This window comes from Aulonocara sp. 'chitande type north' Nkhata Bay, linkage group LG10 (genome assembly GCF_057382095.1).
Source record: "Aulonocara sp. 'chitande type north' Nkhata Bay isolate Kocher_YH1m ecotype deep benthic linkage group LG10, A_spYH_male_GT1.1, whole genome shotgun sequence".
In the NCBI taxonomy this organism is placed as follows: Eukaryota; Metazoa; Chordata; class Actinopteri; order Cichliformes; family Cichlidae; genus Aulonocara; species Aulonocara sp. 'chitande type north' Nkhata Bay.
In genome coordinates, this window is record NC_141353.1 from 21,782,782 (window position 1) to 21,808,364 (window position 25,583).

The following is a 25,583-nucleotide window of genomic DNA, read 5'->3' on the forward strand; positions in this document are numbered from 1 at the left end:
ATTACCTGCTGTCAAGTCAAGTGCTTTTATGTGCCTGTGCATCTTAATGACATCTTAAGGTGACAGGTATTTAAAATATACTCTGAAGTCAATCTAAAGTGCTGCAGGCTCTTCTGCCGTGCATCTCTGTTCAAAATAGACCATAGTGTGAGTAGTTTTGGTCTCGTGCTGCTCTATTTGTTTAACAGGCCAGGTGACCAATAAAGCCAGATTAAGCTAGTTTTCATTCACATTTTCTGGATCTTGTGATGGAAAGTGCAATCAGTTATTTAAGGATTTGATGCCTTCCCCTCCCCCACTTGTTCATGTCAGTCCTCCCCACACCCTCCCCTTCTTCTGCTTTCCTGGTCCAGCTTCAAGTGTTTCTCCTCCACTTCCTTTTTGCCATTTTGCACACATGCTGGGAATCGTCTCCTCCGTCTTCCACTCTGTTTTGCTCTTTTGCCAAGCCTCTTTATTGTTTCTCCTTGCTTCCTCACCCGCCCGCCCTCTTGGTTTCTTCCTCTTTCTCTCTGCGCCCACCCCGGGGTCTAAGGTGTCTTGTTTAACAGTTAATGTGTTGTCGTTTCCACAGCGTGAGGCTGCCCGGTGACAGAGAGAAAATTACTCTGTGCTTCACAGTATTAACCTGCACCGTGTGACACGCTCACACACGTACTTACAGTTGGCTGCATGTGTGCTCTCCTGCGAGTTTGTGCCTGGTGGAACATATTGCCTCTCCATCAGTGTGTGTCTGTGTGTGCGTGTGTGAGGTCACAGAGCCAGTCAGCAGTTTTAGTGTGCCTGTCCACGGTGCTAAATTCAATCTCTTACACATTATTATGGTCTGGCTGCCTCTCTGTTAACCTCTCATTATTAGACTGGTGAGCTGAGAGACACACACACACACACACGCACGCACGCACGCACGCACACACACACACACACACACACACACACACACACACACACACACACACACACAGAAATCTGATCCTGACTGTTCGAGTGGTTCCAGTAAGGCCAGTAGCTGATAAACGGGAAGGAAAGATGATCCTCTGGTAACATCATCATTATCAGGTCTGCAGGCTTTGGCTGCTACGTGATTCAAGTGTCTGGAATCGATGCACTCTGAATACTTTGTTCATATTTAGACGCACACATACATCACCTAATTAATCTTTCAGGTTGTGCTTGTCCGTAAATAGGAAAGTATGTTCGTCAGATTACCTCCTGGCTAATACAGATAAGTAACACTTCCAGCTACGTTTAGCTGACGTGAATGAGACTTAACGGGTTGTCAAAAAGCCCAACGATCCAGTTTTGACGTCCTAAGGGCCTCGACAGCCTGCAGCCGCTTCAGAAACTAGGTAAAAAGTTCAAATTTGCTTAAAAAGTTGCACGTGTCTAAATATTTCAGGTTTCCGTTTAAAAACTGCTCATCTGGTGATTTACATGTAAAAGTTTAGGTACAGAGAGTGGACTTTATTACTTATTTCCATAATCCTGTCCAAGTTTAGATGTTTGCATGGATGTTTTTGACATGCAAATCACCAAATCAAAACTCACTGGGGTGTTTTTGGATCAACCACCTCCTTCGTGTTTCTGCCCATCAACTGCTGTCTCGGCTTACTGCGGATAATGATGAATTATGACAAGTGATGGAAACCATCTCTGAAATGTTTACTTGTTAACCATGAATCCTTTTGTTTACTTTAATTGCTGCAATAAAGTCCAATTTTACAGCTTTTTATCTCTGCTTGATTCTTTCTTGATCATGTCACATTTCATCTATTGTCAGGTATTTATGGAATATATACCTGACAAGCACTCATTTGTCATTTCAATTTTGTGCGTTTGTGTTTTGTCACTTTTCCAACTCAACATTGGATCGAATAAAGGATGCAAGTCCTTGATTGAGTTTATATAACTGCTTCTCCAGACTTTTGTAACCTTTAGCATAATCTATTCCTGTCTGTTTCGGGTAAAAATGCAGACAAACAGTTCGTCTGCCAGACTCACAGAGAGAGAGAGAGGCGGGAGGTGAGCTAAAGGGAAGGCAGATCTGCTGGCAAAGAGAAAGAATAACAGGAGGTGTCTAGGTGCTTTTACTGTCTGAGTTATGACCAGCACTAATGCGATAACCATACATTACACACACACGCAGACACACACATGTTGTATGCATTAGGACCAGGAAATGCTGAGCCGAGTCTCTGCGGGGTCAGATGTGTGTGTAACGTGCGTGTGCCAGGCCGGCACAGACACGGCACACACATGACTTATTCCTCCCTAATGCTGGCACATTAGCTGCCCGATCCGCTTCTAATGCGCCATTAGGGATGCCGTACATGCAGGGTCACACCTCGCAGTGAGATGATGTCATACTTTACATGTGGACTCACGGGAGATATCAGGTCCGATCACACACAGATACAGAGGTACTGACGTGTTCACTCATACACACGTCCTTTAGGGAGCGTTTCTTCTCTTGCTAAAAACGCTGCCAGATAGTGTTAGTACTTGAGGCTTCAGATTTTATTTCTTCTCATGGGTGGTGAGGTGGTGTCAACAAAGATATGTGTGACACACACACGGATTTAGAGTAGTTTCAAATATGTGTGTTCATGCATCACCACAGTTACTCATAATGGTGATGCTGATGACATGACCTCAGTTATGTACGACATCATCAAAAGGAGTTGCATAGCAATGTCAGCTGAGTGAGTCACCAGAGGAAGTCACCACTCTTACAAGGGTGACACATACTGGTCAACCTTTAAAACCATGAACACCCAAAACCTGAACTTAAGGAAAAGAGAGAGACGTGTCTGTGTCGAATGATCCAACAAAAGGAAAATATGCTTCCCAAATAACCGTTTACCAAGAAAAGAAATGTGTGAACTGCACCAATTCACTTCCATTACGACACTGAAGCATCACCTGTTCATGTCTCTACCTTATAACATATACCACCATCATTGAGGTGACTGTTGTTGTGATTTGGCTCTAAGTAAGACTGAATTGAAGTGAATTTGTGGACTTTACTTTTGAAGCCTCGAGTTGAGCGTCGCGTCACACCATGAGGGAGGAAGAGGCAGAAACACTGCATTCTCGGGTCCACCCTAAAGCAAACCCAGACTTATCATCTTTTTTACTCTAGCAGGGAGGATAATTTTCAAAATGAACTTAATGAAACTTAATAGAAAAGTTTTTACTGAGGTAAAACATCGAGTGAGGACTGAGCAATCACTCACACAGATGACGAGCAGTGGGTGGGTGATGTGCACATGCAAAATTTGGCCCTTGATTTTACAAAATGTATCTTTACCCCAGATAAGAAGCAAGATTATTATCTGAACAAATATAACCTTAAAATGGTGATCTGATGGGGAATTCTCATAACTATTCTTCAGGTTTTATGAATTAAAACCAGGTTAATGTTAAAAACGATGGAAACCACTATAGAAAAGTCGCTGACTTTTCAAAATAAAATGACACTCGTGATGTTGAAAACACAGCCTACTGTATGTGTCTTCAGGCGTAACGGTCCATATGTGCGTCGCTGTGTACAGAAAGTGTACGTGCACGTACATATGGCTGGATGTTGAAGAGATCACAGTGACACAAACTGGCAGCTGAATATTGCTGTGTGTTCGTGTGTGTGTGTGTGTTTGTGTGTGTGTAGCCAACAAAATCCCCTGAATGTTCACTGAACAATTATCGAATCGGCTGTCCACTGGTAATCCTCTCACACACTCCACTGCCCCGCCTGTTTGTCTGTCCGTCTGTCCGTCTGTCTTCTTTTTAGGCCTGGAAACAAACTCCTATAACTTCGATAAATGGGCTGATCGATTCTCAGGATGAGCAGCCAAGACTGTGGTGTGTGTACACGTGTGTGTGTCTGCATGTGTGTGGCTCTGGCGCCAACCGAAACACCCCCACTATATTCCATCGCCCAAACTTATTTCGCTCACCTGCTCACATGCACATACTCGCCATCATTATAACCATTTTCATATTGTTCTCTTATGTATCCAGCATCGCACTAACAGATAAGACAAATCCCCATGCAGTCCCTCCCTCTCTCTCTCTCTCCCTCTCTCTTTGGTGAGCAGCAATAATGAAGTCTCAGTTTGATCGACCACACGGCTACAAAATGATGAATTACCCAGCGACGGCCACACACATGCATCACACGCACAAAGACACACTCACACACAGAAGCAGATACAAGCATGTGCGATGAACCTTGATCTAAAGTGGGAGCACTGACGGTATAACACAGTTAATAACAAAGAAAGTACAGACTGTATTCAAATAAAGTCTGGCTTTAAAAGCTTTCTGTCATCAGAATGATCTCTTTCTTTTTTTTGTAAATTGGCTCCACAGTGCTGTAAGCCTCAGAGAAATGCATGAACAGAGGTGAGGGGGAGATGGGATTGTACACTTGTTTTTCTCAGACTTTTGTCAATCATTGTCTAATTTCAAAAGTGATCTGAACTCATTTGCCATGTTTTTCACCCTTTACCCTGTGCCTGAAGAAACTGTGACATGTCCCTTGGTGAACAGACGCTTATTATCTTAAACCTCACTTCTCATGCTCCCGAAGAACTTCATCTTGATCTCACCATGACTGAAAATCTCTGGGAGATGCTTCATGTTTGGCTTTGATTAATTCTTTATCATCTGTTGCTTCAGTGTGACACCTGATCAATGCATGGCATTACTTTGGTTGCTCTGATTGTAGCTTTATATAAAAATATTTTCCATGGCTTCAATAATGAGCCTGACCAGTTTTGATGGGAGTAAAAAAATGAAATAAAATGAAATAAAAAAAACAGTCCAAGAAAAAAATACTTTATAGTGCTTTGGGGTCAGATGTGATAATATTTGGTTCTAAAGGTATTTATGGATACATTTATTTGCTCGGCGTGCTCATTTGTTTTTTTTTTAACTGACAAACTTAAGCCAAAAAAAAGAAAATATGTCAACTAAGGCCGAGATAAGGCAAGATTGTTCAACTCCCCCTTTAAATATTTCACTTTTCATCACTTTTCTCATGAAGAGTTTTTTGGATTAAGGAATGCACACCTGCTATGTGCAAGAAGAAGAAACAGAAGAAAAAACTTAATTAGCATCCAGTGTTGCCAGTTAGTTAAGTGGCAATTTTGTCACATTACCAGCATATTTTGCAGAAAGCTTCAACTCAAACACAGCAGATTTTTCAGTGTGGTCTAAGTTTATTATTCCCCCCCTTTTCGATTTCATGTGAAACACAACAAAACAAGCTGGAAGCATTATGTATTACATGTTAGCAGGGCGTGTCTCTTGCTCACAAATTAAGCAGAAAGTCCGATTATGCTTGAAAAAGTGAGTCAGTCACTTCTCTGACTCAGCCTTTACCAGAAGCTCCTACTAACATCACTTATGGTATTGCACGCTTCAGGTTGCGAACCTCATTTCCTGCACAGATTTTTCTGCAGCACTTATTGCATTTATAGTAAGCTGAAACAGGACAGGCCTGCTCAGAAAAGCTTTTAAAAGAGTTAAATCTTCTCTGATGGGCTGGCTTCATTCCTCATATCCATCCCTGACTGCGATAACTTTTTGCACAATGTATGCTGTATTTATGTTAAGCCTTAAAAATGCAAAACACATTTTCAATCTGCCCAGTGCAACACAACAAACAACAAATGGACCATAGGTAATGAGTTACACTGAACTATCTTAGAATTGCCTGCATACGCAGACCATTAAAGAGGTGCCTGTTTAATCAGTGCAAAAATATACTGAAATTAACTGTTCCTATTCTTGAGAAGTATTGAACCATTGGCGTCATGGACCAGGAGAGTGACTCACAACTCACAACTCACAACTCACAACAGTGAGCTGCATAATATCCCATTGTTTGGGTTGTAAATTGATTTAAATGTATTCTTTAAAGCAGTGACTTGAAAAACTTGTCCAAATAACAATCATACTACTATATCACCCATGATTAAATGGTTAAGACAAAATGTTGATGGTCATACCCCTACAGCTGCGATCCATCCTCAGACAAGACTATGAATATTTGTGCACGGTGAATATAGTATAGGTTTGAGTAGGGAAATAGCATGGTTATGGGATAAAGCGAAGATAGAGTTAGGCGGCAATGTTAAGAACAGATTGTTGCTACCGTAGATTACATGGACAAAAGTACTGGGCTGCACCTCTTAGATCCTACATCTGAATTACATTTAATTTTAGATGTTTTTCGGTCCATTGTCACTGCTGTATAAAATCAAGCATGTTCTAAAGAGCTCACTGAGTTTCAGAGTGGTACTGTAGTAGGATGCCACCAATGCAACAAGTCAGTTTGGGAAGTTTCCACAGAAACTCAGACACAAAGTGACAGACCGGGTAAAGTTACAGAGTGGGGCTGCTGAGTGCTGAGCTCCAGTGCATAAAAACTGCTAACGCTCTGCTGATTCAAAAGCTGATAAGCTACAAACCCCCTTCAGCATTAAAATCAGCACAAATAACGTGGTCTAGGAGCTTCATGACATGGGTTTCCATGTTCGAGCAGCTCCTGGGGGTGTTATCACCAAACTAAAGCAGAACTTTTAGGAGAAAGTCTTTCCACTTGGCAGTCATCTTAAAAAGCCCCTGGGGAGTTATCAGCAACAAGGACAAACTTTTATCTCATTGAAAAAGGAGAAAGCTACAACTTTAATCTTAATGATCAGTTATATCAAAATGCATGTATGGAACTATTGCTGATATCTGAGAAAAGTTACTGACTTTGCCACAAATAAGGTTTTAAAAGTTTTCCCGCCTTAAAGGTCACATTTTGTACTGTACATGTGACCATTTTTTTTTTTTAACTATTTTACACCTTAATTTATGGCGCAGATATTATCTGTGTCTCTGGCTCATCTCAGCAGAGCACTGTAAACCTTAAGAATAAGAAAAAATGATAATTACACTCAGCTACATGTTCACTATGACATCCAGGACCCCATCCAGGGTGGCTGTAGAGCAGGCTGTAGGTAGTAGAGCAGGTCACCTACTATAAAGGAGGTTGATGTTTTGATCCTCATCATCTCATTTCTAAATTTGACCGTACTGTAGGTTTATTAGCTTTTAAGCAACAGTGAGCTCATTACTGTTTACCATAAGTGAAAGCAACAAATCCACCAGTTATGTTTATTGCGTAACGTATTGAACACGTTCCCACGGTGATGGTGGACATTACATCTGATTGATAACACATGTGGTTGATCCAGGGTGTCACCATGACCGTGATGACACAGCTGTATCACCACATCCATCACATCGTGACCAGCGCCCACTCTTTGATGATGTCACAGCAAAGACAGCCAATCATGGACTAGTTCCAGCAGGAATGGCGAACCAATCAACAGCAGCTGTTTACAAGGGCATGACCTCTGCCTTCACAGATACACAATTTCAGACTTGAAACAGGTCGACTTGTGAACACACACACACACACACACACACACACACACACACACACACACACACACACACACACACACACACACACACTTTGAGAGAAGTCATCCTGCATGTACAGAGCAAGATGACAGAGTTTGGTATCAAAGCGGAGCTCATCGTTTGGTGCTAATTGTTTACATCTGCTGAACCTTTAAACACGCTGCTTGATCTCCAGCTGATAAACAAATAATCAGATATGACTCTCTGATCTGGAAGAGACTCAAGCACTCACCCTGTAAATGTGGAGCTAAGAAACTGACACACAAAGGGTTCACAAAGAGGTAAAAGAACAGCCCACAGGAGATTTAAAAACACATATTCTCGTCAGAAATATAAAAAACAAGCATATACAAAGCAAATAAAATATAAGCACAAAGTTCTTTCATTCACATCTTTGTAAAGCTACAGTTTCTGTCCTTTTTGAAATATCCCTAAACAAAAGACAAGTTCTTGTTTTATTCTAAGTCCAACAAGCTGTGGTACAAATGGGCAAGTTGTGAATGTGAACTGTTTCGGTACCTTTGGCAGCCTCTCAGGGTCACCAGGGTGCCGAGGAATGACCTTCTGTAGCCTCTGGAAGCCGTAGTCGATGGTAGGTTCGTTTAACGCTGGAGAGGACAAAGAGAAACAGAAACAGAGGGAATAAGTAATATGGAAATTTCCTGAGAACAACTGGAAACACTCCATCTCCAGTGTTGACATCATGCTGCACTTGTGGGTGTAGCTGGAAAGTTTTCTGACATAAACCCATAACTCAATAACTGGGAGTTTAAATCTTTCAACTTTGCACCTGCATTGAGTGTTTATTCAGCCAATCAGTGGCTACAGAAACAAGCTGTGGACACAACTCTAAATCACTACCTGTTAAATTCATGCTGCAAGCTTGTCAGCACAAAGTGCCACTTTACACATTATATTTGTGTCCATCTAAATCCATCTTCAAGGCTAGACCTCCACCAACTCCTGCTGGATATTACAGGCTCACTTTAATATGTCCATCACTTAGCTGCTAACAGGAGGGGAAAGCACTTTATGGCTCTTTATTACCTTCAAATTTCACGACTGGATCTTACCACTACTGTACGGAGGAGGAGGATGCTTTTTTCAGATTTCAGGTTTTTTTTGGTGCAGGAGTCTCTTTGGAACTGATTCAACCAAGCGACAGCCAACGACCTCCATCAACCCTCACCAACAAGTCAGGGAAAACAGATTTTTATCCCTAGCTACTGGAGGCTAAAAGGGGTGCCCCAACTAGTCTTTAGGCCTTAGACTTGGTTTGCTAAAAATAAAATACTCATCTGGTAAAGGCAGACCTAATTCATTTTAGCCCTCAGATAGATATTGTGGGTCTCTGTAGCTACTTGCTTCTGTATATGTTCCTGAAGGGAGTCTCAGAGACAGGTAGTATTTATCTATTTTACTCTAAATTATGTGATAGACATGCAAGTCATGTAACTCATATCTTAATATAAAAACACAGATTGCATCCTTTAAAAAGCACTTTACCACAATCCCAAAGGCTTCCTGTCACAACAACAACAATATTGTAGCTTCTTTACCACATTTTTTTTATAGGCTACACATGTATGATAAGATTTTCCATCAGCCTTTCACTTCTTGTTCCACCATCTGCTGTTTCTAGAAATGTCAGCTTTGCTTTTTTCCATGTGCTTTTAACCACTTTTACGGTCTGAAGCAATTTTGCTGATTTGCAGCAAAATCCCACTGGTGTCATATATTGTAAAATGTACAACTAGGGACTGGTCATGAACCTTGAGAGATAAAAACAGAGCTCACTCTCACCTCTTGCTTTAAGTCATCAGGAAGATGACTTTCCTACAAGATTTACATTTAGCAGAATATGTCTGTGTGTTTCTTGGGGGCAAAGTCAGACAATAAACTCATATTTGTGTAAATTAATGGTGATTTACGATAAACCAAAAATTCAAAGGCCTTCCCATTCATCGCCTCAACCTCCTAGTAGTTCAGCGGATAAATGATAAGTCAAAAGATGCTATCCTTTTCTCAAAAACAACAAGTTAGAGTAGCACCTTTAATGCTCTTGTTGCCGGTGCTCAGCCTGAGCGCGCATAAACAGACAGAATCACAACATCTATGGCAATCAGCACGGGGAGATCTCACTAGAGAGGAGAGAGGATGACATCTCATTTTGTGACATTTTGTTCCCAAGGAACATGCTGGTATCAAGAAGCGTTTTTTGGGGGGTTTTTCTGGCAAAACTGGGTTGGAAAATAATGAACCTGCTCAGCATGAGCCAACAGAAGCCTGGAAGTTAGAGATGAGGGCTTGTGACTGAGAGGTCGGCAGTTCAAAATCGGGCTGGGAAACTGTAACTGAGAAAAATACATCTCTCAGCAACTACTGTGGATATTCTCCCGAAGCAGAACGCTGTTAAATGTTGAATGCTTGACTTCAGATTTTAAATTTATAAAACTTGAAGAAAGCCTAGCTGTTAAGAAAACGTGATGAATTAAAGCTGAATTGTGTTTCTTCAGATGCATGTAAGAGAACAAAAACAGGCCAAACAGACCTGTTTCTTTTATGCCTTTATTCTACACTCTGGGCATCACATGGGACTATAACGTCACTGAGTAGCAACATCAAATTCAAGTTTAAGATCACCGGTCACTTTATCAGACACACTAATATCAGGTATGACTCCCTTGTGTCTTCTGAACTGCTTTAAGTCTTCACGGCACAGATTTAACAAGGTGCTGGAAACATTTCTGAGAGATTTTGGTCCATATTGACATGACAGCATCAAACAGTTGCTGCAGTTTCATCCATGATTTCAATCTCCCTGTTCCATCACATCCCAAAGGTGTTTTACTGGATTGAAATCTGTTGACCGTGAATGCCATTTGAGTACAGTCAACTTATTATTATATTCAAGAAAGTAGTTTGAGATGTTTTGAACTTTGCAACATGGCGTGCTATTGTGCAAAGAAAAAGCCATCTGAAGATGGGTACACTGTGGTCATAAAGGGATGGACATGAGGCTGTGACAATGCTCAGTTGTCATAGTGTCCCCTAAGCCTTTACATTACCACAGCTGCCATGAACAGCTAAACTTCAGCAGGTCGTCTTGACCACATCTACAATCCTTAAGGCATTAAGGTGCTTCCATGTGTTTGGCTGATCAGATATTTACTTTAATGAGCAATTGAACATATGTCCCTGATGGCAGTGAGTATATTTCTGCACCACTATTTGAGACATCTACAGTTGCCTTGCATAGTTTTAGCTTTATTTATTAAGGTTTTACCTCTGCAGAGCTACATAAATATAATCTACAATAAATACATACATACCTTAAAACATAAGCATTAACTCTGGGGAGGCGGCCCAGTCTAACTGATATTACACTGCCATTATTAATGGTAGCAGACCTGATAGAGTGCAGGCGGTTAATGCAAATATGTGCAGAGATGGATAAACCTGGTGCAGTCGCTAATGGTGTCAAAAGCACTTGTATGATAATAACACTGCAGGTGTATAATCTAAAGGGTTTTAAAGAGCGTTTAGTGTTCACTTTAATGTCCCAATTACAGCCCTCTGCAGTCTTTACACAATCAATATGTCACTCAAGTAGAGACATGAAAGCTCTGTCAGTCAGGATGACGGCTTTAAAGGATTTTCTGTGTTTATTAATATGTGCTGAACATGTGTCTTCACCCCATTTTTCGACCCATGTATGCTTAAGTTGAGTTAAAGAATAAGTGTAGAAAAAAAGACAAAGACAAATGGACACATGAATGGATGCACAGTAGGTGTGGGCTGCAGAGGGTGTGTCTGCACGTGTGTGATGTCCAAGTGTGCAGCTGCAGTGATATCGGGTACTTTCCACATCCAGCACTATTAAATTAGTTGCAGCTGAATATCTTGTGTTGTTTTCTAGTTTCTGTGTGTGTGTGTGTGTGTTTTAGATATATGTCTGTTTTATTATCACATCACACCCAAGTTTCTGGTTTCTGTTATGTCCTGAACCGCAATTTGTTAGCAAGATAACTTCATAAATTGCAGAGCTATAAAAACACCAGATGTTAAACTGTCATGGACAGTACTTCTCCCTGCTCCAAGGAAAGTTTTTGGACAAATTATGATTTTTAAGATCCACATAGGATAATTATGTGAACATGATGGAGTGGTCTGGAAGGAAGTAGGTCAAGGAGGAGCAGAAGAGCAAGAAGAAATGAAAGCAGAAAAGAATAGAATCAGGTGAGAGGTGGCGAAAGGAGTGAAGAGAGCTTGTGTTCAAGCAATAAAAACAAACAAAGCCGAAAACTAAACTTAGTCATAGTTGAGAAAAACAAAAATTAGAAAAACAGCTGCCTAACAGTCAGCGGGATATCAACTGCCAAAATTAACTGCCAGTGTCAGATCCACGCTCCCTGTACATCTCTAGAGACGATGCCAACTGTAATATCACACACACACACGCACACACACACATTCATGTACAAATATACAAAAGCATGACTTTGAGCGGTTTCAGTACCTTAGGCCTCAAGTATCTCCAACTGACTCTTTATTAATAGAACTAAATGTTTTTTTAAGGTGGGAATGTTTGCGTATTTATGGATTTGCGTAGTTACATGTACAGTTTGTGTGAATTTTGAAGCAAAAAGTTCAGGTTTCCCAAAAGATTTAGCAGTTTCTTAATGCACAGAAGCAACAACATCAAATCAAATCAAATCAAATCACTTTTATTGTCACATCACATGTGCAGGTACATTGGTACAGCACATGTGAGTGAAATTCTTGTGTGCGAGCTTCACAAGCAACAGAGTTGTGCAAAATACAATAATGATCACCCAACAGAACTCACTCCAGTGGTTACACATCAGCTATAAAAGGCATTAGTAGTATCAGATTAGGTTCACTTACCATAGAAATGCTGACAACTACAATCAGTTGGGGGGTCTCCAGATGCCAGTTTTGACATAAGGACATAGAGTACAGTGGTGTGAAAAAGTATTTGCCTCCTTCATGGCTTCTTAGTTTTTTGCATATTTTTCACACTTACTGGGTAACTGGGTAAATGCAAAATGACGTTTTTAAATGATGATTTCACTTATTAAGGGAAAAAAGTTATCCAAGCTTACCTGTCCCTGTGTGAAAACATAACTGCCCCTTAAGGCTATTAATTGGTTGTGCCAACCTTAGCAACAAGAACTGCAATCAAGTGTTTGCAAAAACTGGCAATGAGTGTTTCAAGTTGCTGTGGAGGGGTTTTGGCCCGCTCTTCTTAACAGAATTGTTTTAATTCATCCACACTCAAAGATATCCGAGTAGGAATGACCTGTTTAAGGTCAGACCACAGCACTAGATTTAAGTCCAGGCTTTGACTAAGCCACTGCAGAACCTTTATTTAGTTTTTTGAGGTGTTCAGAGGCGGACTTGCTGGTGGGTATCAGATTATTGTCCTGCTGTGTAATGTAAGTGTGTTTCAGTTTAAGGGCAAGAACTGATGGCCAGACATTCACCTTCAGGGTTTTTTGGTAGAGCAGAATTCATGGTTCCATCTTTTATGGCAAGTCTTCTACACCCTGAAGCAAGTGAGACCTGCAGGTCTTTAGATGTTTTTTTAGGTTCTTTTGTGACCTCCTGGATAAGTTGTTGATGCGCTCTTGGAGTGACTTCGGCAGGCCGGCCACTCCTGGGAAGTTTCATCGTTCCAAGTTTTCTCCATTTGTGGATAATGGCTCTGACTGGAGTCCCAAAGACTTAGAACTCGCTAGTAACCCTTTCCAGACTAATACATGCCACTGACTTTGTTTCTCAGTTGTTTCTTTACATTGTTGCATGATGTGTTGGTCTTTGAGAGGAGATCACCTTTCGGCGCTTTTCCCTTTCTGCTTGGTTTATTATTTGTTTAATGTTCAAATTTGTCAACAATATCTGAAAATGTGATAAATATGCAAAAAGGAATCAGGAAGGGGGCAAATACATTTCATAGCACCGTGTTAATCCAATGATATGAGTTGTGTCAATGATGAGTCTAAAAAAAGATAAACAGCTTCAAGACGGTGGACGATTTGGTGACACTGAAGCTTGAACCTGTTTCATCTCGACAAATCCTGCCACCCTTCTGCCTGTGAAATCATCACTGCATGACTCCCTCCTCTCCCCTCCTCCTACTCTCTTCCGCTTCACCTCCTTCCTTTTTTCTTAACTACACCTTCTGCCACTTTTATCCGTCCATCCATTCTTCCACCGCCCCTCCATCCTCCAGCCTAGTTCTTCCTCCAGAGTCCAGAGCTGCCATCAGATCAATACTCATTGAAGTTTCATGAGGACAGGCCATCCACTCCTGTTTCACAATAAAATGTGAACAGAGGAGGGAGACAGAAGAGAAGACGTGGGGGTGGTGTATGTCTAGGATTTCTCATGTGCATTTATTGTAAAATGGCGATGTTTTTCTAGTTATCTTTGGGTGGTGTTGAAACAAAAGAATGTGCAGAAAGAGGAAAAACAATGGGGTAAAGAGCAGGAGGGGAGGGAAGCGAGTGAAATTGGGTGGGTGAAAGGACAGAGGGGACTGATGTAAAAGGAGAAAAAGAAGAAGAAAAGGAGGAGGAGAAGAGGAGGTGTGGTGATATTGATTCTCTGGCCAGCCAGCAGTTCAATACCACTGAATTATTGCTTCATTCTTCTCCTTATGAGATGAGATCTCTTTCTCCCGAGCTCGTCTTCTCTCTGTGACTTTCCGTGTGTTTGTATATGTGTCTATGTACGATGAGTGTATCTGCATGTGTGTATCAGTATATGTGATCCACTTATGAGCGGATCGATACTTTACAATCTGGTTTTAAAAATCCACCTTTCTTCCTATGCACCCCCCCCCCCCTTTTTATGCATCTCCAGCTTTCTGTTTTTAATCTCTCTATTTCTCACTTCTCCCGTCTCCAAGCGAGGTTGTTTGGAAAAGTGAAGAAAAAAAGTGTAAAATTGTCACCATTTTTCAAATTTCTCTAAAAGTTTCTGAGCTTTCTGAGTTTTTTTTTCTTCAGCTGTTGATAATAAATCAGCTCTTTATACGAGTGTGTGTCCACACATGCGTTCATAATGCCAGCATTTATTGATTGTCACTTTGTACCTTTGTGTGTTTATAGTTTATGGTGTGTGATGTCGAGAATGTTAATTTTTCCCATCGGGCAGATGAGGCAGCCATACGGCACCATGTGTGCATGTAGGGTGTGTGTGTGTGTGTTTGTATGTGTGTGCGTGTGTGTGTGTGTATACATATGTGGTAGACCATCTGTTTACCAGACTAGTCACCATCTTTCCCTCATATCACTCTGATTTACAATTACTTTAAACTCCTGCCCCTGTTTGAAAGTGTGTGTGGTAAGTTGTGTAAGACATGACCCCATGTAAGTGTGGCTTTGCGTGCGTTTTTACGTGTGGTGTGTGCGTGCGCGTTTTTTTGCACATGTGTGCTCGTGAGTATGTTTAATTGCGCAGCCCTTACACCCAGAGGCAACCACAGCTTAAGCGCTGAAAAACCACCACAGCCAATCAGCTTTCACCACCCTGACCTTTCACCAGTGACTTCTAGCAAGGAGTCAACCTCGAGGCGGGATCAGGCAACCGCACTAACGGATCGCGTTTCCTGGGTCACATGTTGAAGCCATTAGCCAATCGCAAGGTCACGAGTGGGTCATCTGCGCCCAATAGGAGCAGCAGTTAGATGCCAGACGGACCAATTACCAGCCGGCTAGCCTCAGGGTCACAAAGATGTTGCGTCTGAAGAACACTGAAGCAAGCTGGAGATCTTTTACAAAGGAACTACCTTTAAAAGAAACTCACATCGCCTGACATTTTACTCCTCAAAATTTTGTACAGCCATCATCTAACAAAATCCTGATTGTGGGTCTGCCATTTAAGCTTATAATTGCTGCTTTTTTTTTGTGGTGATAGCTGCGATTTCACACAGAAGCCCATTTTTCTTAAATTGTACAATCCCGACTGGTTTAAAGCAGTGAAGTGCTTGCATTTGTCCTTCCTTTTTCAGTTACTTCCCTAATACTGTTCTTCCTCTATGACTTTTTGTTGGGCATTATCATGGAATACACATCGAGCTTAATTTAATCAAATAAAGCACGCAAAGCTGAAATGCAGACTTCATCACTTTCTTCTCACCTCTTGAGCAGGAAATATTAGAGATTTTATGTACTTGTCCCCAAGAGTAAAACTCACATTTATTCATTGTAAGTTTTTTTTCCATCTTCATTGATCATGTTTAAATCCTCTTGTAATGTTGGCGTCATTAAATGTCTCAAGACTCCAAGAATTTCTATGGCAGCTACAATTCCCCCCCCTTGTCTGTGAATCTGTGAATGACGTCATCGTTATGGTGTGATGGAGCCATGTTGAGCGGATCAATACCAGACATCACATCACCTCCATCCATTTCCACATGTATGTGCAAAGTAACACACACACGCATGCTTTCTCTCCTTTTCCTGCACTACTCCGTTTAGCAGGAAAATGCTCACTCAAAGTCAACAATCCGGTCAGAAACGTGTGTGTTTGTGTGTGTGCGTTTAATGTGCGTTAGTAAACTGGGTGTTCTGGATGATTTCACTAATAGTTTCAGTATGGAGGGCTATAAAGAGCAGACTGTTTAATTGTAGCTGGTTTTAACGAGCCTCTGATTATGGCAACATTCTAACGAGTGTGGGTCGTTAATGTTGACTAATCTACAGTCATTAGTTCAACACTGTCTGGCCTGAGAGTGAACTACAACTCATAGATGTTATTCACACACACACACACACACGCACATTCAGACACAGTCTCTCTGAAACATGTACAAACACACAAATGCACATACAAAAGCTTATATATGCAAACACACCTTTTCACTAACCTACAATGACAAATTAGACAGTTTTCATATTAGAAGAAGAAAAACATATTTTAATTAAGACAATACAGTAAATTATATGTGTGTGTAACTGTGTTCTTTGAACCTACCTGTGTATATGAACCTCCCTGGTGTGCCTTTGCAGAACTGTTTAGACTTGTAAGACAGAGTGACCTCTACAACCCCAGGGATGTGTCTGGGAGGCGTCTGCACCCGGATGGCATGTGGTGTAATCAGCTAGAAAAGCAAGGAACAGAGTACCAAGAGTCAAATCACCCGAAGAATCAAGAAGAATGAAGTATTAAACATCGGGACACCACAGCACCTTTAGTTCTTAATGTTGTGCAGCTAGGTTTTCTCTATTCATGAAAAATATCTCCACTGATAAAAAAAAAAAAGATGTTTCCTTTAAATCTAGTAATTCAGTCGCAGATTTAAATAAACCTGCATACTGAAGCTTTGCTCTAAACTTTATTTTAGTTGTTGGGTTGGAGATTGATCGCTTGTTAATGATGTGAAATTGATCTCTAGCTGACCTGGTTTTATATTTGAATTTAATGCATTTTTGCATTAGTCTGAATTTGAAGGTGGCATTTGGAGCAAAACCACTGATTCCTTTTTTCATTATTAGCTAAGATTTAAAATGAGTCATAGAGTCGTCATCAGCAAGTGTGAGCACCTCTATAAAAGCAGAGGTTTTGGCAGGTTTACTGGTCCGGAGCGTTCAGGTGTGTGTTAACACAATGCCACAATCTTGCCAGGAGTGGTCTCAGCAAAGTCACCCCAAGGTCAGACCATGCAATGCTTGGGAAATTGTGAAAGTGCGCCCAAGACTCTACAGCCCTCAGTTAGCATGTTAAATGTTGAAGTTCACAACAACATGATCAGAAAAACACACAGAAAAAGAAATAAAAAGTGTGGCTTGTTTGCCTCTTTCTAAAAGCCTCTGTCTAAAAAGAACATGGCAACATGGCTTAGGTTTACAAAGTTGCATCTGAACAAACCACAAGACTTCTGGAACAATGTCCCTTAGACCGACAAGACCATAATGGAGATGTTTGGCCATAATGCAGAAATACCAACTGTCAAACACAGTAGTGCAGGGGTGATGACTTGGGCTTTTCTTGCAGCCACAGGACCTGGACACCTTACAATCATTGAGTCGACCACGAACTCCTCTGTATACCAAACGTTCTAGAGCAGCGGTCCCCAATCCCCGGGCCTCAGACCGGTACCGGTCCGTGAGTCGCTTGGTACCGGGCCGCGAGAGTTGAGGCTCAGGTGTGAAATGTATGGTTTTCAGGGTTTTTATCGGTTTTCAGCGTTATTTTGTTATCGTTTTTATCGTTAACTCGGTTTTCCTTGGTCTTTTCACGTGTGTTATGAATAAATCTTCTTTTTTCGGTACCGGTACTAGTTTTATTTTGTTGTATTTATCCGCGACACCTTAAAGGCCGGTCCGTGAAAATATTGTCGGGCATAAACCAGTCCGTGGCGCAAAAAAGGTTGGGGACCGCTGTTCTAGAGTAAGATGTGGGGACATTCGTCCAACAGCTAAGTTTTGGCCCAGTTGGGTCATGCAACAGAACAATGATGGGGGTGGCAAAATGGTGCATTAGTTATGTCTGTGAAGGTTCTCAGTCATCCACGTCATCGTAGTCAAAGGAGCTTGCAAAGAAAAGCGTCTGGACTTCTTTAAGTTACTTGAAGACGTTTCACCTCTCATCCGAGAAGCTTCTTCAGTTCTAAGGTCAAATGGTGGAGAGTCCCAGATATAACCTAGTGGGAGTAACCCCCCACAGAGGGACAAAAGGATCCCCTGATGATCCTCTAATCGCCTGAGCCAAGGTGTGAAACTGGGTGTGGGCCCCAATCAGCCAGAGTTTCGGGTGTGTTCATTGTGAAACCTGGCCCCACCTTATCATGCGAATTCCTGAGGTCAGATGGCCCAGGATGTGAGTGGGCGTTAAGGCGTCTGGGAAGGGATCTCAAAACTGGATTATAGATGGCAGAGAGTTGGTGTCGTAAACCCCCGCCTCTGTTCAAAGATGGTCGCTCACAGTGGACATAGATGGCTTCTTTCACTCCTCTTTCAAACCATCTGTCCTCTCTGTCCAAAATGTGAACATTGGCATCCTCGAAAGAGTGTCCTTTATCCTTAAGATGCAGATGGACTGCTGAGTCTTGTCCTGTGGAGGTGGCTCTTCTGTGTTGTGCCATGCGCTTGTGAAGTGGTGCATTAGTTAGCACCCTCACTTCACAGCAAGAAAGGCTTGGATTTGAGTGCACATGATGTGGCCTTTCCATGTGGAGTTTGCATACTCTGGGTTTTCCCACAGTCCAAAGACATGCATGTTACATAAACGGGTGATTCTAAACCAGGGGTGGGCAATTCCAGGCCTCGAAGGCCGGTGTCCTGCAGGTTTTAGATCTCACCTTGGGTGAACACACCTGAATCACATGATTAGTTTGTTACCAGGCCTCTGGAGCACTTCAGGACATGTCGAGGAGCTAATTTAGCCATTTAAATCAGCTGTGTTGGTTCAAGGACACATCTAAAACCTGCAGGGACACCGGCCCTCGAGGCCTGGAGTTGCCCACCCCTGTTCTAAACCGTCCGTAGCTGTGAATGTGAGTGTGATTTATTGCCTGTCTCTTTGTGTATAGCTTGTGGTAGACTGGCGACCTGTCCAAGGTGTAACCCACCTATCGCCCACTGACAGCTGGGATCTGTTCCAGTAGAAGACGATGGACAGAACAACGGTGCTGAAATGGCCCTAGTCAAAGTGCAGACCTCAACTCGGTTCAAATGCTGTGGCGAGACCTTAATGGAGCTGTGACATGAACTAATTGTGGTAAACCTCAATAAATGACGATGACAGAATTGCTCCACAATGATGACAGTATGTTACATGACTTAGTTTGAAATGGACCACAAGTTTAGGGTAAATAAAAAGAAAATAGAAATGAACTAAATCCTGACCTTCCAGCATCTCTGTTTATACCAGGAGGAAGATAAATCATTGTTTTTGAGCCATATTCGAGACACACTTGAACCAGTTATAACATATTTATGGATGATTTTCAAAATATCTGTTAAGGGTTTTGAAAAAAAAGTAGACAGGATGGAGAGATACAGACAAACCCCACTTGGCAAACATGTAATGACTTTCCACCGACGGACCTTTTTCAAACTGTGTTTTCTTGTTTCGAAATCAATAATCAGGTTGAGTGCAAATGAAGCATTTGGTTGGCTAAAATCCATTCGAAGGATGGAATGAGGAACGCCAAGAGAGCTGAGTCAGTTTGAACTGAACTGAGACTCTGTACACATGTTAGTGAGTGTAAGTGTGGCTCTCAACACTGTAAACAAACCCCTCAGCTCTTAACACAGACACACAAACACCCATCCATGTTTGCCAGTGTGTGTGTACACACACACACACACACACACACACACACACACACACACACACACACACACACACACACGCACACACACACGCACACACGCACACACACACACACACACACAGAAACACTGTCGCTGTTGTTGTTGGAAAAGAGCCACGGTCGCTCGGCACACACGGTGAGTGGAGTCAAAAGACAAATAAACATTCAGTCGAGGAGTGGAGCTGGGGAAAAGTATGATAGTGAGCTGTATGTGTGTGTGTGAGAGAGAGGGAGTGTTTTTGTGAGCATTAAGCTGATGGCTATCAAAATCTGCTGATTTGATCAGTATTCCAGAGAGAAAGAGACAGAGGGAGTGTGGGTGAGGAAGGTAGTGAGGGGCGGTGGTCGCTCGTTGGTGGGGACTCATTAGAGAGCCAAACCTCATTTAGACAAACATTAACACACATACACACACACGTACACACAAACATGCACTTGATCACGCACAGTTAAGAGCCTGACCATGACGAAAAGTGTGTTTTCATATTGAATTACTTCCAAAGCTCCGAAGGCAAAAACACACAGTTGAGGGGTTGAAACAACACTGGGGCAGGACGGCTGGTAAACTGACCTCGCTCCAAACCAGCATGGTACCGAAGATTACTTGGAGACCGTCGAAGAAATTGTCTCCTATGATGATGACAGTAGCACCTCCCGTAGTCCAGCCCTCACTGGGACTAATGGCTTTAATGCAGGGCGCTGCTCCTGGAGCATATAGATGAGAGCATGATTAGATCCATGAGTAAAAGGGTGAAAAAAAAGAATTAGGTACTTTTGGTATTTAACATGCATCTACAATAAACTGCAGCTGAAAAAGACATGAAATATTAACTATATTACTATTGTAAAAAAACACAAATCAGTCTGCAAACTGGAGGGGAAATCTGGCTTGAAGCGTTTTCATCCCTGTTGCATCTGCACCTCATAATTCATCCTGCTGCACCCGCGGATTCTGGCTGTGTTCCAGATCATCACACTTATTCACTGAAAACACTGCAGATTCAAAGACTGAGTCCTTTTTCAATGGGTCCTTGTGCAAAAAAGAAGGGTTTCCCCTTGTAAATAATTCTGCTGAGTAAAATGATAAACACAGGAAACGAGTGCTGAAGTATCAAGTAAAGTCTTTGGGTTCTCTTCACTTCAGTTTCAACCATTATTTATGTTTCTGAGAAGTGTTTGAGTGGGAAAGAATAGACTGTCATAATAATAGAATTTAACCAAAATTTTAAAAGAAATCACTGAAAGCTCTGAACCAACAGCAGTTAGTTTACTATTTACTCCTGGTAAAAAAGAGATTTATTTAAATGACTTGTACAAAAAACCCCAAAAACAGAAGCTCACTTCTTGTTTCACTGTGTAATTTTCCATTATCGTTGATTGAAGGTAGTTTAAAAGCATAATTTGGACGCAATCTGTATTGGTGTGTTTACAGTTTGTTGATCCCAAAGCTTGACTGGCACGAGATTAGGACAGTTCATTTCTGAAACTAATGATCTTACATGGATAAAAGCACACACAGACGGTTTGGTGTGCATCACATGACTTCAAACATAATGGATACAGTCAGCTTATGTCACTTCAATATGACAGAGTATTGTGTGTTTAAGCTCATGTGATCTAATCCTATATCATAACAACAAAAACCCGTCTGTCAAAAACCAGCTCTCATCTCAGTGTAAGTGTTTGTGTGTGATTATCAGTATGCAGCTGAATTACAACAACACCCCTTAGTCTGGGTTTGAGTATGAAAAAAAGCATAATGATATTAGACCGATACACACACACTGACACACACAGAAAGCACCACACCATGCAATGTGTGTGTGTAGTGAGTTGGATTAGCCAGATGGAGGGGCAGGAATCACCTGATAGGATTAAACCATCAACCATCTGGTGGCCATGCTGCTTATGCTCTCAGACACACACACACACGTGCTTGCATGCATGCACACATACTCCTTACCGTGTTCTAGGTAAGACGGCGTCCCCTCCACAGGATCGAGCCTGCGGGCCCGTCGACCGTGTTTGGAGTTGTTGTGAACGAACATGTTATCAGAGACCGACAGGACGTGTCCCTCCACGCTCACTGTCGTTGATACGACCACCTGGAGAGAGGTATGGGGGTGAGTGGCAGAGAGAGTTGGGTGGACAATTGAGAAAATAAGGTGATTAACAAGGAGAGGATTGGGGAACAAGGTGGAAAAGGTGGACATAAAAAATGGGTAGGGGTGGGAAAGGAGGTAGGCAGGGAGGGAGGGAGGGAGCGGGGAAAGAGAAAGAAAAGAAAAAGAAAAAAGAAAAGAAAAAATGAGGAATTATAAAGTCGGGGGTCGAGGGATCATCGCAGGGAGGAGTTAAAAGTATGAAACTGTGAAAAGCTCTATAAATGTAACCTGTTATCACTGCTATTACCAGCACCCTCAACACACACTAAGTCACTGTACACTCTGTGTGTGTGTGTGTGTGTGTGTGTGTGTGTCCTCCTCTGTCCAATAGTTCCTGATGGGTCCGGCCCTTAATTATCTCCCAGGGAAACAGAGCTGTCTTTTCTGGTTCCACTACAATAGAGCTGCACAATTAGAGGCACAGATACCGTCACACACTTGGTGCTGGATGACTCTCTCCATCCCATCTCACTCTCACACACACAAGTCTGTACACAAGAGAGCACGCCACACACACACACACACACACACACACACACACACACACGCACGCACGCACGCACACACGCACGCACGCACGCACGCACGCACGCACACACACACACTCCCATACTCATGTGCCACGGTAATAAATCTATCAGTATCTCCTGGGCGTCCAGTTTCTCTATTCATGCTCAAGTGGTGTCTTCCTGATTGTGTTGTGGCCTTTAGATAAGGAAATAATACTGAGTGCACTGCCTGAAATCTTATTCACAACCTTCTTTCTTTCTCTCTTGATACAGTGTCACAGGCAATGCATTTGCGTGCTGTGTCTCTGTCACTCGTGGTCCCTCAGGTTTGCAGTATGCCGATGCATACTGGGAATGTTAGACTGATAATAAAAATGGGATTTTTCAGTTGCTTCTTCCATATTCTATTTATACACCAATTTTTCTCACTGCTTACCCAGCTTATGGTCCTGGGCAGCTGGAGCTATCCCAGCTGACACAGGGTGAGAGGTGGGGGACACCCTGGACCCCCATCTCTGTCCCAGCCTCACCTGTCAGACTGCATAATCTCTTTCTTTTTGGTTGCCATGATTTTTTTTTTAGCATCTTTCTTTTATCATTGCCAATTTGTGGCCTATCTCTCCCTCTCTCTTACACACACACACTGCTTGGCTCTCTTACCCTCTCCCCTCTATACCCCTGCATTGTGTGTATATTTATGCTCCAACTACTCAGGGTCAGGATCTCATGTTTCCTGTACAGGCGCTGATAGCTTATTTACTTACACAGAAACACACGCATACACACATTCCTGCGTATATGTGTTGCAGCAGCCATGCATTTGTGTCATTATGTGGTATGTCCACAGGAGACAAAGGGAAGGGCGAGAATGAGAGAAAAAAGACAGCGAGGTATAGAGAGAAGCCTCGACAAAAGAAAATGAGGAATGAATTACGAGAGTGAAGAAAATCTTGCGGTTTGTACCTGGAACCTCCTCATGTCTCTCGGGTTTCCTGCATTCTTCAAACAGTTCTGGTTGCACTTGAGGAAAAACTTGAGGAAAAATCTGTGGAGACAAAGAGGATAAGGCCATATTTGAGGTTAACAGCTTGACAATAGACCAGAGTGAAGACTGCTTTCCTCCAGAATGCGAGCTCAGGCCCAGTGCAGACACATCCACATAAACAGAGAGAGAAATTAATATTTCATACTGTGTGAAAGTCAAAATGAATTTCCTTGTGGAATTTGCTTGCAGATGTAAGGAACTTTTTTTGTTCCTAAATCCACAGCAGCTTCTTTGAAAAGTCCACAAAAAGACAGCGGATGAGCACATGAGAAGGGAAGTTTTATAGTATTGTAGCAAAACTGCAGAAACTACGTGACTGTGAGGAAATCATAAGTTTGACCTTAAGTTTTACACTTTTTGTGAATTTCGGCTCTCAAAATTCCCGCTGTTTCTGTCTTTCCATAAGTCACGAAAAAGCATAAATCCAGTTAGTGTTAAAGATAATAAGCAACTGTATATTTCTGCAAAACTTAAGATTCAGGATCTACTTTCTTAACATTAACCCTGATGTCAAGCCATTAAAAAGTGGAGCTATGTTGACATTAGGTGTTTGAAATGGGACCATATGTCATGAATCTATATTACAGAATAAATCAAACACACAGATGGCCATCAACGGCAAACAAACACATCCAGGTTGTGTTTTGTTGTGAGCCAGCTGGCCAGCCTGGCAGAAGCAACAAGGCACACTTGCACAGAAAAACACAAACACCCACACATGTTCATGTTTGCATGTGTATTTGTGTTACATCTGTGCTCCTCACAGCTCAACAAAAGCAATACCCCATCACACAGCCTCAAACACAAAGAAGACCGCCACTTCCCTTCCTCTGCACTCATGCAAAACCTTTTACTTTGCAAATATATTTTGTGTTAATAAACAGCAGATGATTGTCTTCAGTTTCACTTTAATCCGGGAGGAATTTCTTTACAGAAACAAAGAAATGAGATCAAACAGCGTTACTAGCCTAGGATGAAAACCTAAAGCACCACATGAAAATTGTAACACAATCCAATACAATATTTTTTACATTAACCATATTTGCCATTTCAAAGGTCTACAGGACTATTTACACAAACTACAGCCCTCCAACACAAGATATTTAAAGATAAGATTGAAAAAGACACCTCTATATCTCAGAAAATTATTGAATATAATACTATACTATCCTATACTATAACTCCATTATAACATTAAGATTGCAGAGCTATTGCATTATGTTAGATTTCATGAAAATATGTCTGTATTATCTCCATTCCCTGGTGGCTGAGCCCGAAGCTCTGCTGTTCAAGAAGTGAGAGCCCTTGAATTGGACCACCAGAACAAATCAGAGGCATGAGCGTGCGCGTGTGTGTGCACGCAAACATGTAGTCCACATGCGAGTGTGTGTGTGTGTGTGTGTGACGGGGCAGCACAGCCTAGTGGCAGGTCTGAGTGTAGAACTCTGCATTAACGAGCTCAAGCTTCATTAGAACACCGGCGCTGGGATTCTGCAAACCTAATTATCTTGACCCTTAACCTCCGGGTGACAGCCTATCACAGTGGAGGACAGCCACGGTGACCCCTGCTGACCTCCCACTGTCTAGTCCTTCTCACAACACTAGCATAGCGTTAACATGAGCGCCTCAGCTGACCCTGTGCTGTAGATCTCTGCGTAAAGGAGGCGACTGGGAGGCTTACACACTTCCCCGCTCATCTGTCTGATATACTAAAAAAAAAAAAAAAAACGCAATAATTTACAAGTAAAAGACCTAAATTTCAAAGACTGAAAATAATATGGATTCAAACAAAAAACAAACCCAATGGGAAAGAGAAAAAAATTCATCTTTATAGTGTAAAACTATAAGCATTTTATTAATGTAACTCTTGCAAATGATGCTGTAATTGAAACGTCTGCTTCTGGAAACGGTAATTTAAACATAATTTGCTTCTACAATGTTGTATAACATACATATAAGATAAAAAGTATAATAAAGGACAAAATATTAAAATAAAGACTGTGGAGTTGTTCAAAAGCACTGATCTGATGGAAGAG

The 25,583-nt window shown here is 41.8% G+C and overlaps 1 protein-coding gene across 5 annotated transcripts in view; it reads right to left on the reverse strand.

Moving 5' to 3' along the window:
- LOC147320870 (transcription factor COE1-like) overlaps positions 1-25,583 on the reverse strand; it is a 92,047-nt gene that overhangs the window by 11,374 nt on the left and 55,090 nt on the right. For all 5 annotated transcript variants that reach the window (XM_086309082.1, XM_086309079.1, XM_086309081.1 and 2 more), the window contains exons 7-11: positions 23,466-23,547; positions 21,792-21,933; positions 20,400-20,533; positions 16,486-16,612; positions 8,002-8,090 (exon numbers count right to left, since the gene is read on the reverse strand). In XM_086309082.1, the coding sequence (XP_086165208.1) occupies positions 8,002-8,090; positions 16,486-16,612; positions 20,400-20,533; positions 21,792-21,933; positions 23,466-23,547 (574 nt within the window). The remainder of the gene's footprint in view (positions 1-8,001; positions 8,091-16,485; positions 16,613-20,399; positions 20,534-21,791; positions 21,934-23,465; positions 23,548-25,583) is intronic.